Genomic DNA, 16,369 nt, shown 5'->3' on the forward strand with positions numbered 1-16,369 from the left:
TCTAACTAAAGGTTACTTCAGGTTACGCTGGTCCCTGAACGCCACGTCGACCAGGCTTTGGTATCTTGATAGTCGACACGCCCCCTCCCACGCATCAAACACAAGGGGGGGTTCTCCTGACACCGACAGGGGTGTACTCCAACAAGCCATACCGGTAACGACCGGCATCACTCATCCGTCCCGCCGCTCACATCCGTCTCCACCCGACAGACGAGCGGCGGCTCGTGGAGTCGCCGTTTGGACCGTTTGGACTTGAACTCATCTCGGATTACGCCGGCGGGAACGATTAGCCAGCTGATCTCAGCCCCGCTGATCCTTACACACATGCTAACGCTAGCTGCTAATTACACGCGTCCCCTGCAAGCGTTTACATACGGATGCGTCACGCTTTGATGGAGCGCCGCGTGTCGGCGCGAACAGATGGAAATATAGATACAGGGAGCGCTCGTTGGCGATGAATGGAGCAGGAAATTCATTTGTCAGAACGCCATCAAAGCGCTTTATCTGGGGGAAGGCGCGTAATGAGAGGAGGCGAAGGGAATATTGATCACCTCTCCGCACAGAAAACACAGGAAGAGCCTTCCAGACGCGATCGGCGTCCACGGAACCGCTCCGTGTTCACGTGTAACTCCAAGTTAACGGTCTGCTTTGACTCGGAAACACCGCCTCCCCACCCCCGCATCATCTGTCGCCATCCACACGCGTTTTTACCCCATCCATCCATCATCCATCCATCCATCATCCATCCATCATCATCATCCATTCATCGATCATCCATTCATCCATCATCCATCCATCCATTTATCCATCCATCCATCCATCCCTCTATCATCCATTCCGCCATCCATTTATTATTCATCCATCCATCATTCATCCATTCATCATCCTTCCATCCATCCCGCCATTCATTCATCATTCATCCATCCATTTATTCATCATTCATCCATCGTATATTATCCATTCATCCATCCATCCATCCATCATCCATCCCTCCATCCATCCATAATCCATCATCCATCCAATTCCTCCATCCATTATTAATCCATCCATCCAATCATCATCCATCATCCATCAATCTCATTATCTATCCATAATCCATCCATAATCATCCATCGATTATTCATCATTCATCCATCCCTCCAATCACCATCCATCCATCATCCATCCATCCATCATCCATCCATCCATCATTCATCCATCATCACTTAATCCATCCATCTATCATCCATCTACCATCCATCCATCATCCATCCATCCATCATTCATCCATCATCACTTCATGCATCCATCTATCATCCATCCATCCATCCATCCATCCACCCATCTTCACCTTGTTGAGTGTGATGACCGCCTCCTGGTTGACCCCCGTGATGTTGAAGGTGTCCCCTGACTCCCCCTCCAGGATGGTATATTCCAGCTTGGCGTTTTCTCCCAGGTCGGCGTCGGAGGCCGAGATTCTTCCAATCTCCGCCCCCGGGATGGCGAGTTCGGACACGGAGAACGACCACATACCTGCGGGGGGAGACAGACGGCGTTAGGACAACACGCCTCATTTGTCAGTCCAACATTTCATTTCGTCTCTTGACCCGCTTTTAAACCGCCGCCGCGCCGAGCCGCGAGTTTCCAATCCTCCGTTCCGATAAGGAAGCATTTAATTTAAGACGAGAGAGAGGATGAGGAGATAAAGCAGGAGGAAGGCGGCCCTCTGCTCCCGCCTGTTATTAAAAGCAGCGGAAAATACGGCTGTTAAGAAACAAAATTAAAAGCAGCTTTGATTAAAGAACAGAGGGAGGAGATAAAGAACGGCGGAGGAACGCCACGCATCACAAACAGACACCTAGCATAGCGCTAACAGACGCTAACCAGCATGGACGCCTCCTTCATGCCAGAATTATTAAGAATCCGTCTGCCGGAGGATATTATACACCTGATGTACCTGAACGCAACACACACACACACACACACACACACACACACACACACACACACAATAAGTGTGCTCAGACAGATAGAAGTGGCGCCCGGGAACAGGTGAGACATCACCATTTGGCTCGCGCACAAATCAGACAGGCTCATTCGAGCCGCGCCGTTATCGGCTACGCTGACGCTAACGGAAGCGAATGCGACACAACAACATCGTTGGGTTTGACAGAATAACAGATAGCCGGCACTTCAACAACAAGACGTTATCTGAGCCCACGTTCACGCAGAAGAAAAAAAAAATCTGTAAATCAGAGACGGATGTCGGGACAAATCGCTCATTTGATCCGATTTTTCTCCTTTAAGCGTAGTTTTGGCCCAACAAATTGTTTAGTTCAAAACCGGATTTTTGTTCTGTTCTGGAGAAGACGACACAAATCAAACGTCCTGGTTTGTTCTCATTGGGTGGGTTTGTGTCTGAGTGATCCCGCCCCCTTCCTGAAGGCCCGTCCAAACAAAAGGAACCAGTTTGGCGGCGTCTGCCCAATCGCACGAAGGTTAAAAGGTGAATCCGTCGGACAGGTACGACCCGTTAGCTTCCCGTCTTGAGGTCACTTCCCCCTCGATCAGCTGGCGGCGCCTCTGTTAGTCCAGGAAGTGTCGTTCTTTAGAAGATAAGCCGTTTAGCAGCGTTTCACGCCGAACAGGATATGAATGAGGAAACGCCGCCCTGCCGCTCCCCCAGCCGGTGGTTATCAAATTATCAGCGTGTTAGCGCGGCGCTAAACGTGTCAACAGCCTCCGCGGATCCGACGAGATCGGAGGAAATAAAGAGCAACTTCTCCCAAAACGGCGGCGACGGCTCCAGCATCCGCTGCGTCTCCACGGCGACTTGATTGGCTTCTATTAATTGCGGTTTTATCGTCTGGGCAGACAGTTATGCACAAAAATAAAACACAAATCAAATTTACTGCTAGTTTGTCGGAGAATCCACTCGGCAGCCGCTGCGTTCAAGTCCGCGGGATATTTGTCAACTGAGATTATATTACAAGTCGGGCGACGCGGATTCGCCGATGAGAATCAGATGGGATTTGTTCTCCACACTCCAATCTGCTGACGCGGCTAGCTGCTTGCTAGCGCCAGCGTTTTCCCGGCACACATTACGAGAGGCGAGTGTGACAGTAGCATTAAGCTACCGCCGGCGTTATCGCTCCAAGGGGCCGTGAACCGGCCCCATTAGCGCTCACTGCCATCCAGGATGCTCCTCTTCTTCTTCTTTACTTGACTTCATTTAGCTCCAGGTGAGTGCCTTCCTCCTCCTCCTCCTCTTCCTCCACATCTATTCCATGTTTCATTCTATTACTTTCACGTGAAAAACCGGCGTAAACTTCAGGCGCTACGTCCTCAGTACGATACGTTCTTCCCCAATCAGTTGTAGTCGTTGTCGCTAACGCTAACCGCTAAGACTTTCTGCTCTCTTTGTTGTCGCCTCCTGTTGCTCTGTTTTCACGCCGCTACCTCGTGTTTTGTGGATGTAGCGCCTCCTGAAATAGACGAAATAGAAAGTGTTGCTAGAGACACAATAAACGCTGCAATTATGCCCCCCCCCCCGCCCTCCGAAAAACAGGAGTTATTTCTGATGCGGTTTCTGGTTCAGGAGCTCAGAATGAAACAGGAAATGAAGTTTTAATCAAAACTTGAATGTTCTATTTCTTTATCATCTTTTTTATTTTTTAATGACGTTCCATAATCAGGTGATAATTTATAGTTTTATATATATATATAATTTTAATAAATATAGACTCCTTAGATTTGGGTTTGAGTTAACTGGCCTCGCATCCTTCAGTTGATGATGTCACATGACGGCGTACCGGGCGATGTGGACCCGCCCACTCACCGGGGGGGATTCAGTTCACATGGCATGACCGCCATCCCCGCCATCTGGGACGCCGCTGCACCAGAAGGCTGTGACGACGACGCGATCCAACGCGGGACGCCGCTAATGAGATCGCAAATTAGGAAAGTTATTTACAGAGACTCTGGTTCCTATTGATCCCCCCGCCCCCAGACGCACAAGCAAACATAAACAACAACAACGGAGCACAAAGTAAACACCACCGCCTCACTACACACCTGTCATGCCTGGGGAGCACCCACGACAAGAGTGACAAAGGGGGTGCGAAGCCTGCAAAGTAGGCTAGACCAAGTCATTATCAACTTCCTGCTCACACAGGAGAGCAGCTGGCGGCACCAGTCGTACATCAGTTCCACCTGGGATGGACTGGGAGGGGCGAGGAGAAGAGGAACAGCATGCAGGGGGAGGGAGAGGAAGTGTACAGCGGCGGGGGGGAGATGCAGGTCGCTGATGAAGTCGCATGTCAGGCGGGGACAAAAACATGAAAAGGTCCCCACTAGGTATGAAAGGTCCCCACTAGGTATGAAAGGTCCCCACTAGGTATGAAAGGTCCCCACTAGGTATGAAAGGTACCCACTAGGTATGAAAGGTCCCCACTAGGTATGAAAGGTCCCCACTAGGTATGAAAGGTCCCCACTAGGTATGAAAGGTCCCCACTAGGAAAAAACGTCCCTGCGAGAAGGGCCGACAGCCGACCTGTGGCGCCGCGATGGTACTTGACAAGAAGACTCTTCTTGTTTCTCTTTATCCGTCAGCGCGCCGTGAAAAGGAAGTCACTGAGGGAGGGGGGAGGGGGAGCACGTCTTCACAGGTGATTGGACGGATGTGGGCGTAATGGCGTGAACGAGGCGCCGAGTCTTAATTACGGAAGATGAAGTTTAATGCAGGTTAAAAAGTGCGGAAGAAGAAGTGTAGCTGATGAAAAAGGTACATGCAAGGGGGGAGGGGCAAAGTTGATGAGTCTGGGGGGGTGGGGGGGTGAAGCTCTAAAAGGAGCCATAAATGTGAAAATGAGAGGATAAAAAAAAAAGAGAATGAGACTCCACATAATTTTATCTGTTTCCTGTGATGGCGGCGGCGGCTGCGGTTGCAGTGGCGGCGGCGGCGGCAACGGGTTTGGAGGGAGTTATTAAAAAAATGTCGAGCTAGCTGAAGCGCCACAAGAAAAAAAAGAAAAAAAAGAATGGCGGTTTTGAAAATAGCCTGAATAGAATTTGCATCCGTTTAGGGCGAGTCCATCAGGGAGTCACTCGTTCTCAAGAGGGCTTATGGGAAAAGATGTGGGGGGGGGGACGGGTGGAGGGACGGAAACAGATGCTTCGGTAATAAACTCATTTATCCGAACATTAAAGAGAGGAAGTAATTTATTCCACCTTTTCTTCGGTTCCGTTGGTCACACGGGGTTAAAACGGATGTTGTTTCACTCGTTTCCCTCCACCGCGGGGTTAAATTCGACCACCGCTCGCTGCTAATGGGGTTAATAACGAGGCGCCGTCCCTCCGCCGCGGGGCAAACAGTAGAAGACGCCGCGTGATGCTGTTTAACCGTCGCCGCGCGGCGATGGGCCATTAGCCATTACGCGATGCCGTGCTAATGCCAGAAACGCCTGAGTGCTCGCATGCATCCATTAGTCCATTAGCATGTAGACGCCATGCTAGCATGCAGGCGTGGGCACACCTGAGTGCTAACGGCGGCGACCAAAGTCGCGTCTGTCAGGAGAACGAGCGCCGATGCTCTCAGGGCAGGACGACGCGTTCACGCCACGGCAGCGGCTTCAGCCCTCGATAACGATAGGGGCTAAAAAGCGTCACATGATGAAGACGTGACTGCGATGTTTCCGGCGTTGAAGCTGAAATATTAACGGAGACGGAGAAACAAACGGAGGATGGAGAAAATCAAAGGAGAGAACTCCGGGTATTAGCCACCTCCGGGATAATTAGCTCCTCTCCTTTCATCGCCACAGATGCAAAACTTAATTAGAGAATAACAATTATTGGAAATTAAGCCCCATTAGCGCGTTTGTAATCATGACTCTTTGGAACTCAAACCAAAAACTGGCGCTAAGCTAAACGAGTTTCATTATCAGGACACGTCCGGCAGCGGCGGCGTCCAGGACCGGACGGCGTGTTTGGGCGGAGATGAGAGACGCATCCTCTGGAGAACGAACGCCATCGATCTGCTTCCAACAGAGGAAGTGATTTATCTCCCCTCGTCGTCTGAGGGTTTGTTTGCTAAGTGTCGCAGCGCCGCCGTTTATAAAACTCGACGTCGTGTGGCGGCCAGAGACGCCCCGGGTACGACGTCGCGGGAAGAACGGACGCGTGGCGCTCCGTCCGTTTCTCATTTAACGCTCTGCTGTCGACGCCGAGTCCTCGTCTTAGAGCACGCCACGTGAAATTACTTTGTGTGTGTGTGTGTGTGTGTGTGTGTGTGAGTGTGTGTGTGTGTGTGTGTGTGTGTGTGTGTGTGTGTGTGTGTGTGTGATTGGCCGGTTTTCTGAGCCGCTGTAAAAACTTCGACGTAAAAATTAACGAGTTCTGAGATGGCATCTGGTTCTGGACTGCTGTCCACTTGTTAATGACCTTTGTGGGGGGGTAATGGTAATGGGGGGGCATCGGAGGTGTTTTTAAAAAAGTTATGGATAATTATTAATATTAATTTGACTTATCAGTGTCTTCACTGTTTCACTGCATCTCCCTGAGTAAAATACAACGCTAGCCCCTCCCCCTATTGTCACCCCCACCCTCCCAGGATGCTCCCCCATGTTATTTATTACTGAAACAACACAGTGCTGAGAAATGTACCGTGAAGATGTGTCTTATATTTAAATGCAGCTTGTTTGAAGGGAATTAATGGATTTATTATTTGGGGGGGTTGGGGGTGGGGGGTTAAGGAAAAAGTCTTCCTCGCTTTGTTTGCGTCCTCTAGCGTCAAAACGAGTTGAGAAATATCAATATCAGCCATAAAACTGAAAAATTGTCCAAATATCCGACCTTCTCAGGATGTACCTGAACGTCTCAGAAAATGGGTGGGTACCAATTGTAGGCGGGACTTGGACACTGATAACAGTTTCTTTACTCCGGTTTTTTTGTTTTTCTCGTTTCCATTCCTACTCCTAAAGTTGTTTTTAAAATATGTAAATGAGCCTCAAATGACTCCGCCTCCGGTTCCTTTGTCATTTAACCCCGCCCACAGAATCACCACCTGAGGTTGTTTCATGTTTTCTAGGAAACCGCCTTCACTTCCTGAGGCAACGCCCGGGACGTTCGCTGTTCCCGGTTTCTCCTAGAAGGTCTATTTTGATTGGCCGAGGTTTGAAGCGGCAACACAAAGAAAAAAACAACTAAACACACTCTGGCATGAGACAGCCGGCCACGCCCCGATGAGCCGGCCACGCCCTGATGACGTTGCGCCGCTCATGGTCCGGCGACTCCATTCATCAAGCTAGACAGGGAGGACGGCGACGATAGGGCGAGGAAGAGGAGCGGCGGAGTAAACAGAGGCGATGAAGGTGGAAGAAGAGGGGGAGGGATCGGCGCTGGCAGGAAGCTCCCATTAGCATGGAAATCACTCCTCCACGGCTCGCTGACGGCGCCGAAGCGGAGCGGCTTCAGCCGCCATTATTCTGCGTGATGGGGCGCACCGCCAGGTCAGGAGAGAAAGGAACGGGAACAAATAAGAAAGCATCAAGACCGTCTCCTGGCGCGTTCGCCGTGAACCGGGTGTCGCCGGAGGATTCATGATGGATTCATCTCATTTCTCCAGACTTGTACGCGGCGACACAAACGGTCCAGTTTGGGAGGATTTGATGAAGTTTTAAAGTCGGGTACTCTTCCTCGGCGCCGACAGGTGAAGATGTGGGACTGGAACTGATCTGAGTGCGGTGGACCCTCTTGGCGTGCAGGAAACCCCACCTGGCCCCGCCCCCCGTATAGCGCCACGTCCACACAGAACGGATGGCGTGAAACACGCGTAACGACTCTCGGTTGTTCATAATGACTCAAATCGAGTCCGTCCAGTTGTTAGCTCATCGCTAACAAAAACACGCCTGTCACTAAACCTGCTTCTGTCCATTTCCCAGCATCCCCTGGGCTCGCCGCGAGATGGACCCATTCACATTTGGTTCGATTATGGCCATTAGCGTCCTCCCTCCTTCACGCGTTGATGAACACGCCCCCCGGGAGTGGCGCCCTTACGTTCTAACGAGTGGACGCTTGGAGTCTTTATCCTGTCAGTCCAAACAAAGGGAGGCGGCGGCGCGTGGGCGGCCATCATTGGACGAGACAACAGGACGTGGGGAGGCGCGACGGCGCAGATTGGTCCGCACGCGCTTGTCTTAACTAAAGCGAGCCCATTTCCCGTTCTCACACGCACATTAGTCATGCCACTTAACTAAATTCATTATTGATGCCCGATTGAAGAGGACACAAGCTATTTTCGATACGCATTAAATTTTATTGTGTGTGCTGGGAATGCTAAGCAGGCGAGAACAGGAGAGTACCGCAGGATGGCGGCGTGGCGGGGACTTTATTGTTCCGATTTTATACACAGAGAGCGGCGCAAATACATAAAATACAACACCTCCCTCTTAACATTATTTTAAGTATCAATATTGTTGAAACCTTCATTAATTATTCAAGGATGGCATTTGAAGAAACTTTGAAGGCCGTTCATTGGCTTACGGCGAGATCGTGAAACTAGATCGTTTGGCACTCGGGATTCTGTGGCGGGGATATCGTCGATACGCAGACGACAAATGATTGTTCACTGGGGGAAGGGGAACAGATGGGGGAGGCTGATGGAGGGAGGAGGGAGGTCACCTGACCTCGGATTGGTCATCGGAGCGCATGAACGGGAGCGTAAAAGACGAGGATGAAGGAGAAGAAGATAAAAAACGTATATACGTCAATCTGGTGCTCTCTAAGCTCGCTCATCCTCTTCGTCGCTCCTCTTCGCCTTCGTCTCGCATCTCATTCTCACTAAAGGACATAATACCCCGACTCTCCCCGGTGACTCCCTTCATTCCGCTCACTCCCCCTTTTCCTTCCCGTCTTTGTCTCCCCCGCGTCTCTCAGGTCTTCTTTATGTTCTCCGAGTCTCTTCTCACCCACTCCCTCCCATCGTCTCGCTCCTCTGGCAACTTTATCGCACCTTTCTTCCCGACTCCGCCATTCTCTCTTTGTCTTTAAAAAAAAAAAAAAAAAATCCTCAGACACACAAAAACTGGAAGCGTCGCATTCTCTTGCGCACACATCCCTCCGTCTCCGTCTCTCCGTCTCCATCTCTGGGGGAATGAATTAGTGATATTTATGATGGAGTCCTCTCCCAACGACTCCCTGTTTCGTCTCCCTGACGCGTCGAATGACACTGATCTTATCGGCGGGCGCCGATGTCGGCGTCTGTCAGCCCATCCGTCTTCCCATCCATCAACCTGCTGGAGACTGATGGCTCCCTTAACATTTATGCGGTACCATTGGCAAGCCAAGGTTGTTTGGAAATCGCATAAAAATGGGAGCCGACACCTGTGTCTCCATCTGCACACTTGTCACCGAGCGAAGTTGCAGCGACTGAAGCCGTTCTGGCAGGAAGAGCAAAGGAAGTTTTTGGAAAGCATAAGTTATGAGTCTGGGATTTTGTGTTGAGGGGAACAAAAGTGTGTCGCTGGGCTACAGATTAATGTGTTGATCTCTGACGGCCTGCAGATGAATTTGCGTTCCGTGACAAAGGCGCAGCTGGCGAAGGCGGTTGAGGGATCGGGCCGGATCGCACATCAAGCGCTGACATTTCGCTGGGACATATAGCGAGAGTGACATTTCACTTCCTGTCCCGGACAGAGGCACCCGATGGCAAAGCTGAGACTTCGAAGGATAGTGTGTGTTTCTGCCAGTATTATTGTATTTATATTTAATTTAATTTAATTTGTACGTAACTGGGTCAGATTGACGAAGGAACTTTTAGGAAAAGTCTCGACTGACGGAACGGAACCCGAAGCACCGAGGATTTGTTGAGCATCACCATAAATCTGCTTCGACAGCAGAAACCGAATGAGATTCAGTGTTTACTGATGGAGTAACTGGGGCAGCGGTGGGTGGAGGTGGGGGAGGGGAGCGGGTAGGGGTGGGGGCAGGGGTGGTAAATTAGTCTACTGAAAAAATAATAAGTACCCAATTTGGAGTTCTTATTCTGATTCCAACATTTAAATTCCAATTAATTCTACAGCTTTAAATGGTCACAAACCCTTTAAGCTGAGACACACACACACACACACACACGCACACACACACACACACACACAGAACTGAGGAGCAGGGTTATTGTTGGTGCCGTAGCCAATCAAAATCATGGAAACCAAGGGGCTGTTCTTCTTCATACAGGTCATGGTAACCACTTGGGGTCGAACCTGCAACCGGACGTCTGGTTGGTTTGGAAAACCAATGAAAACCAATGAAAACCAAAGAAAACCAATGACAACCAAAGAAAACCAATGACAACCAATGAAAACCAATGAAAACCAAAGAAAACCAATGAAACCCAATGAAAACCAGTGAAAATCTAGGGGACATTGAATGGGGCTGGACCAATGGGAGGGGTTGATGCTTCCCAGGAGCAACCACTTGTTCTTTTTGACCTTAAGCGTCATTACCACATGTTTGCTCTGTAGAACTTCCATCGGTTGTCGGATTCCAGGTCTAACATTTCAGGACTTGTTCTCAAACCAGATCTTTGAAAACTCGTTTTTGAACACGACGAGCCGTTGAGCGGACCTTTCCAATCAGTCCAACCTTCACAGACGATATTTACGCTCCGCTGCTGTTTGCGTTGTTTTCCAGTAACGTCGGGAATCTTCTGGCGCTTCAGGAGGAAGCGGGACGGCGTGTTTGCTTTAGCTTTCGCACCTTTGTTTTGTCTGCGTTCGAGCTTCTCTCGCATCGTTTCCTCGGGTGTCAAAAAAAAATCATTTGAAACTTGTGGTTTGTGTTTGTATTAAATCCCGACGCCGTATGAGCAGCGATAAATAGAGCAGGAAGTAAATAAGGAGACGGCATTTCATGGAAAAACACATCCATCAGTAACGCCGTCTTTGCTAACACCCATAATGCTCCTCGCTAACCTACTTTCTGACTTTCCAGTGCGGTTGTAATCCCAGGAACGGCGTTATTGGCGTAAACGAAGCGGTCATCGTATTTTTAGACGCTTCTATTTATCCTGGAGAGAATTTAACGGCGGTGTATGCGCCGCCATAAATTATTCACATACGGCCAACAAGGACAAACATGTCGGAATAAACGACGACATGGAAACAAGGACGCGCGGTTTCCCATCATCCCCCACGCCGCCGCCGCCGCCGCGGTGACAACGTCCCACCGTCTTTAATTTCCCTGTGGAACACCAGAAGCTCATCCGCGACGCCCCTCTCCGAACAGGAAGTTGGGGTTTGATACCCAACAGTCAGACAATTAGACGAGCGCGTATTCCGCGCCGCATTGCGATAATTAAGAGTTTAATCAGGCGAGTGTTCGCTGGAATGAGATGCTAATAGAAACCCCCCCTTTAGCGCAATTTTTACATCCATCTGCCTCGTTAGTAAAGCAAAAAAAAAGTTTCTGTTCGTTCACAATCTGACATGTTCGCACTAAAAACAGCTCCGCCGAGGAAAAAACGGCGAGCGCGGCGAGATCGCATCAAGAGCGCGATGATATTTTCAGGATAAAGGCTTCAAGTGATCTTTTAATAATCTTAAACGAGGTACTAAAAATGAGTTCTTTGCGTGTCCAAATATTTGTCAGCTTAAAATGTTTAAAAAGAAAAACAACAACTTCATTTGATAGGAATGAAAATGAAAATGAAAGCTTTTTTGCGGCGCCGCGCGTCAGAAACACGCCGCTGTCCAAACGGGTTTGGATCGGGGTGAAAGCCATTTGATAACGAGACCCAAAGGAAGCGAACGCCGCCAGCGTCGAAATGTCCCACAGTTCCACTTATCATTAAACAAAAAAAACAACAAAAACCCCACAACCAGCTGAACACTAGCCCAGTTTCGCTACGCCGCTACGCTCCTCCGGGGCGAGAACCGGTCCCACGATGGCGTTCAAAAAAAGCTCCGCACAACAAACCCACTTCACCACTTTCCTGCTCCTGGTTGAGGTACTTCACTGTAACGCCCCTGATTCGTCCACCGGGTGTGTAATCGAGGGTGGAGCGCCGGCGTGTGATCGCGTTAGCCCCAGCGTCTGGACGCGCAAACACAAACCCGCATGGCCAGCGTGGGCGCAGGCGGTCGTTAATGCATTCAATAACGCGCACACGCGATTAGCATAGCGGCGACAAAACAGCCTGCGGGATGCTAATCGCCCACACGGAGTACACTGCCCCTCCAATCACCGGCGGACGCCGCGGCGGGGATTCAGCTCTCACTGTCGGACATCATTAGCTCAAATCAGGCTAGCGCCGCTAACCGCTACAGCTGCACCCCGCGACGCCGTGTCGTTTATCCTGTAGTAGAATTAAAGCTCTCATGTTTGTTTTTTTTACTGCAGAAAATATTTAAATGAGCTGATGGAGTCGTAGGAGGTAGAAACATGGCCGCCGACAGCTCGCCGGCCGCTACGGGAAATGTTACCGAAACTTCTACGCAGATGATTCATCCTGAAAAGGACAAACGGGTCTGAAGGTCCACGTTAAAAAAAAAAGAAAAAGCTGGAGGAACGGAAGGAAAAAAAGATGGAAGAATTATCCGACTCCAGGCGGTTTGAGGTAAAGAAGCGTCGCCGGGGCAACCAGACGTTTTGGGTCTTTTGGGTGTGGTGAAACGGCGAAAGCAAACGAGATGCGTCGCGTTCCTCCATCGGAGAGTTTTTTAAAAAATTCTCAGCACCAGACACGGAATCTTCCAGCAGTGTTACATTCCACGCCGCAGCGGGTGGGAGGAGCTACATCAGGTGGGAGGAGCTTCATCATCGTTCTTGTCGCTCGACAGCTGCTGCGTGTAACCGATGCTGAGAGACGTCTTTAACTCTCGCTAGCGGCTCAAGCGCGGCTTTAAGCTGACCATCTGGGTGCTAATGTCAGCGTTAGCGTAAGCCGCTAAAGCGCTAAGCTGTCAGCGGCGTCGTTAGCGCGTCGGTCGGATGTGGAGGATTTAGCAGAAATGACTGTCGAGATAATTTGAAAACAAACAACAACAATCAGAGTCGACAAATAATCACAATTAAACCACTTCAAACCTGATTAGACGAGAAAAACACAGAACGCAGACCTACACGCGTCTGATTGGCTGCTTGTGTCACACAACGTTTCAAAATAAAAGCATGAGTCATGAAATCAGAGAACGACGTGACGTGAAAGCCGACATCGAGACGCCGCGCCGTGTGTTTGAGGTGCAACAGAAGCAGAACTGACAAACGGCGGTCCGCCGACACGCATCGCCGTTCGTCATTAAACACCAGAGACAACACTCCTGCAGCCGACCAATCAGCTTCCTCCGTCACGCACCGCGATGGCGAACCGCTAATAACGACTGATCATCTCATTGTGGAGCGCAGCTCAGACCGCCGCCGCTTCTTAACCGCGTCAGACATCATGGAGGTGTTGTTAGGTCAGGTTGAACAGCAGCTGATCTGTCGCCATGGAGACGGGTGAGCCGATTGGATGGATGTTTGACCTGCATGGATGGATGGATGGATGGATGGATGGACGGATGGATGGATGGATGGATGGATGGATGGATGGATGGATGAATGAATGCATGGATGGATGGATGGGTGGATGGATGGACGGATGGATGCATGGATGGATGGATGGATGGATGGACGGATGGACGGATGGATGGACGGATGGATGGATGATGGATGCATGGATGGATGGATGAATGGATGATGGATGCATGGATGGATGGATGATGGATGCATGGATGGACGGATGGATGGATGATGGATGCATGGATGGATGGATGATGGATGATGGATGGATGAATGGATGAACCAATGATGGATGGATGGATGGATGGATGGATGATGGATGATTAATGGATGAATGGATGAACCAATGATGGATGGATGGATGGATGGATGGATGGATGAATTGATGGACACATGGTTGGATGAATGGATGATGGATGGATGGATGATGGATAGATGATGGATGGATGGATGGATGGATGGATGGATGATGGATGGATGGATGATGGATGGATTGATGGATGGATGGATGTTTGTTGCATCATCCATCTGAGTGAAGGAGGTCGTTACAGGAAGTTGACGTTGGGAGCAACGCGCTGCTAAAGCTGCACCTGCTAGCATGGTGCTAACGGCTAAAAACCCTTGAAGCAGTGTTCCTGTTAGCACATATGCTAGCACGCGTGCTGCGGTGGAACTCACTCTGGACGAAGCGCGGCGGGTTGTCGTTGACGTCGCTCAGCTTCACGGTGACGGTGGTGGTCCCCGACAGCCCCCCCAGGTGGCCCCCCATGTCCTTGGCCTGCAGCAGAACCAGGTACTGGTCCTGGCTCTCCCGGTCCATGTCGGGCACCGCCGTCCGCAGGATCCCTGGGGAGAACCACAAACAGCCAATCAGAATCACAGGATTCAGCAAACATGCGTGGGCGTGACCTCCTCTAGAAGGTGTGTTCTGATTGGCTCACGATGATGAATGAGGATAAATGTTCCTTCAGTCCTTTAACTCACACGCCTGGCCTGAAGCCGCTAATGGAGGACCTGACATTTAATAACGACTTATTAACATTTATGACTCCACATCTGATTGCTCATTAGCGCCGGAGAAGGTCACGACCTCTAATTAGAGGTTTAATCAGAACCGCGGTTCTACGTGTCGCCCCATAATTGATTAAAGGTCACCACTTTCTGGTTTTCAGATGCGTTGTTATTTCACAGATGGTCCAGAGAACGTCTGCGAGGAGGAACCCCTGAAGCGTCCAATGGAGACGCCCGACGGGCCGGAGGCGGAGACAGGAAGTAGAGAAACGCGGCCAACCGGCGGAGGGATACGGTTTGGGTTCACAGGAGAACCTGGAGACACGTTCAACATCAGTGAGACCGGATCTACGTGTTGGCGGATGGATACGACATTGCATTTCTTTTATTTACGTAAACTTATAATTAATTAATCTCAGGTAAAGTCTGCGTTTCTATTGGTTAATAAAAATATGTCGTTTTATCTTAATCCCGTGGATTTGAGGTTTTTTTACAGGTTGGAACAGATTAAAATTATTTCAGTCAGTTTTAAAAGTCGGAACTATTTTCTCCACTTTTATTTTGAAATTGATCCAAATTCCCGCTTGAGTCAAACTGTGATTATTGATGAATGATTTGGTGATCAATCACTGACTGGCTGTGGCTCAAACGTCCCCTGGAGGACGTCGGCTGTCGTTCCGCTCACACTTCCTTTGTGCTCCATCATTATTATCGGTAATAAAGCCGTCGCGGCGCGGCGGCGTGGAAACACTTCAGCTTCACTTGGTCTAATTGAAACGTTTCTCTTTAATTGATGGATCAGCTTCCTGACCCTTTGATCGGCTTTCACAAACTATTGAACGATGTCACTCGGCGCCGCCGTCGGCATGACGACCCGTCCGTTTCCCCCCCCCCCCCCACCAACCTGACAGCTTGTTCTGACACCTTAATGCTAACGGATTAGCATGAATGAAACAAACAAGCTAGCCTCATAGCGTAAGTTTCACCCTGCGTGCCGCGCCGTTAGCGCCCACCGAGCCGTGTTAGCGCCTCGCTAACCGCCGTTTAGTGATGACGAGCAATCAGCCTGATTGATCGTCGGGCTAAATGCTAATCAGCGCGCCAGATGAGAAATGATCAATATGGAGACGGCAGCGGGGGGGCGGAGCCTAAACAACGGTACTCCGGTATGCTAGCAGTCCCACGACTGTTTTAATGAGTCAGCGCTTTTCATGCTAACGTTCACAAACGGTTGAATTCTGAGCCAATCAGGCGACGTCTTCCCCCGAAGCACCGCCCCCTGCCGTCAGCCTCCCGCCATCACAGCTGACACGCCCACCGGCGACAGGCGTGACGTGGGCGGCGTTTGATCCCGGCAGCGGCGGGTTCATCTGCTGACTCATGCTAGAGCAAAACGTGTGTGTGTGTGTGTGTGTGTGTGTGTGTGTGTGTGTGTGTGTGTGTGTGTGTGTGTGTGTTTGCTTTAGCATCCTAACATCTGTGCATCTCTTCCATCTCTCCAAACTTCTGCATAACGATGGCAGCACACACACACACACACACACACACACACACACGCACACACACACACACACACACACACACACACACACACACACACACACACACACACACACCTGTCTGGGGGTCCACAGAGAAGTACTGCTGGCCCTGCACCAGTGTGTACACCAGCTTGGCGCTGTTCCCGTACGTCGGGTCATCAGCATCTGTCGCCGTCACCTGGATGATGGACGTACCTGCAGGATGGGGTGGGGGTGGGGGGTAATTGGGGGGGAGGGGTAATAAGGAGGAGGAGGGAGAATAAACAAGTTGAAACCAGGTTGAA

General features: G+C 50.3%; 1 protein-coding gene across 1 annotated transcript in view; it reads right to left on the reverse strand.

Annotated features, from left to right (window-relative positions):
- The window catches only part of LOC137612372 (cadherin-24), a 55,625-nt gene that overhangs the window by 24,077 nt on the left and 15,179 nt on the right, over positions 1–16,369 (reverse strand). Inside the window, exons 3-5 of the mRNA XM_068340866.1 lie at positions 16,161–16,280; positions 14,212–14,379; positions 1,331–1,512 (exon numbers count right to left, since the gene is read on the reverse strand). Coding sequence (XP_068196967.1) covers positions 1,331–1,512; positions 14,212–14,379; positions 16,161–16,280 — 470 coding nt within the window. The remainder of the gene's footprint in view (positions 1–1,330; positions 1,513–14,211; positions 14,380–16,160; positions 16,281–16,369) is intronic.

This window comes from Antennarius striatus, chromosome 18 (assembly GCF_040054535.1).
Source record: "Antennarius striatus isolate MH-2024 chromosome 18, ASM4005453v1, whole genome shotgun sequence".
NCBI lineage: Eukaryota > Metazoa > Chordata > Actinopteri > Lophiiformes > Antennariidae > Antennarius > Antennarius striatus.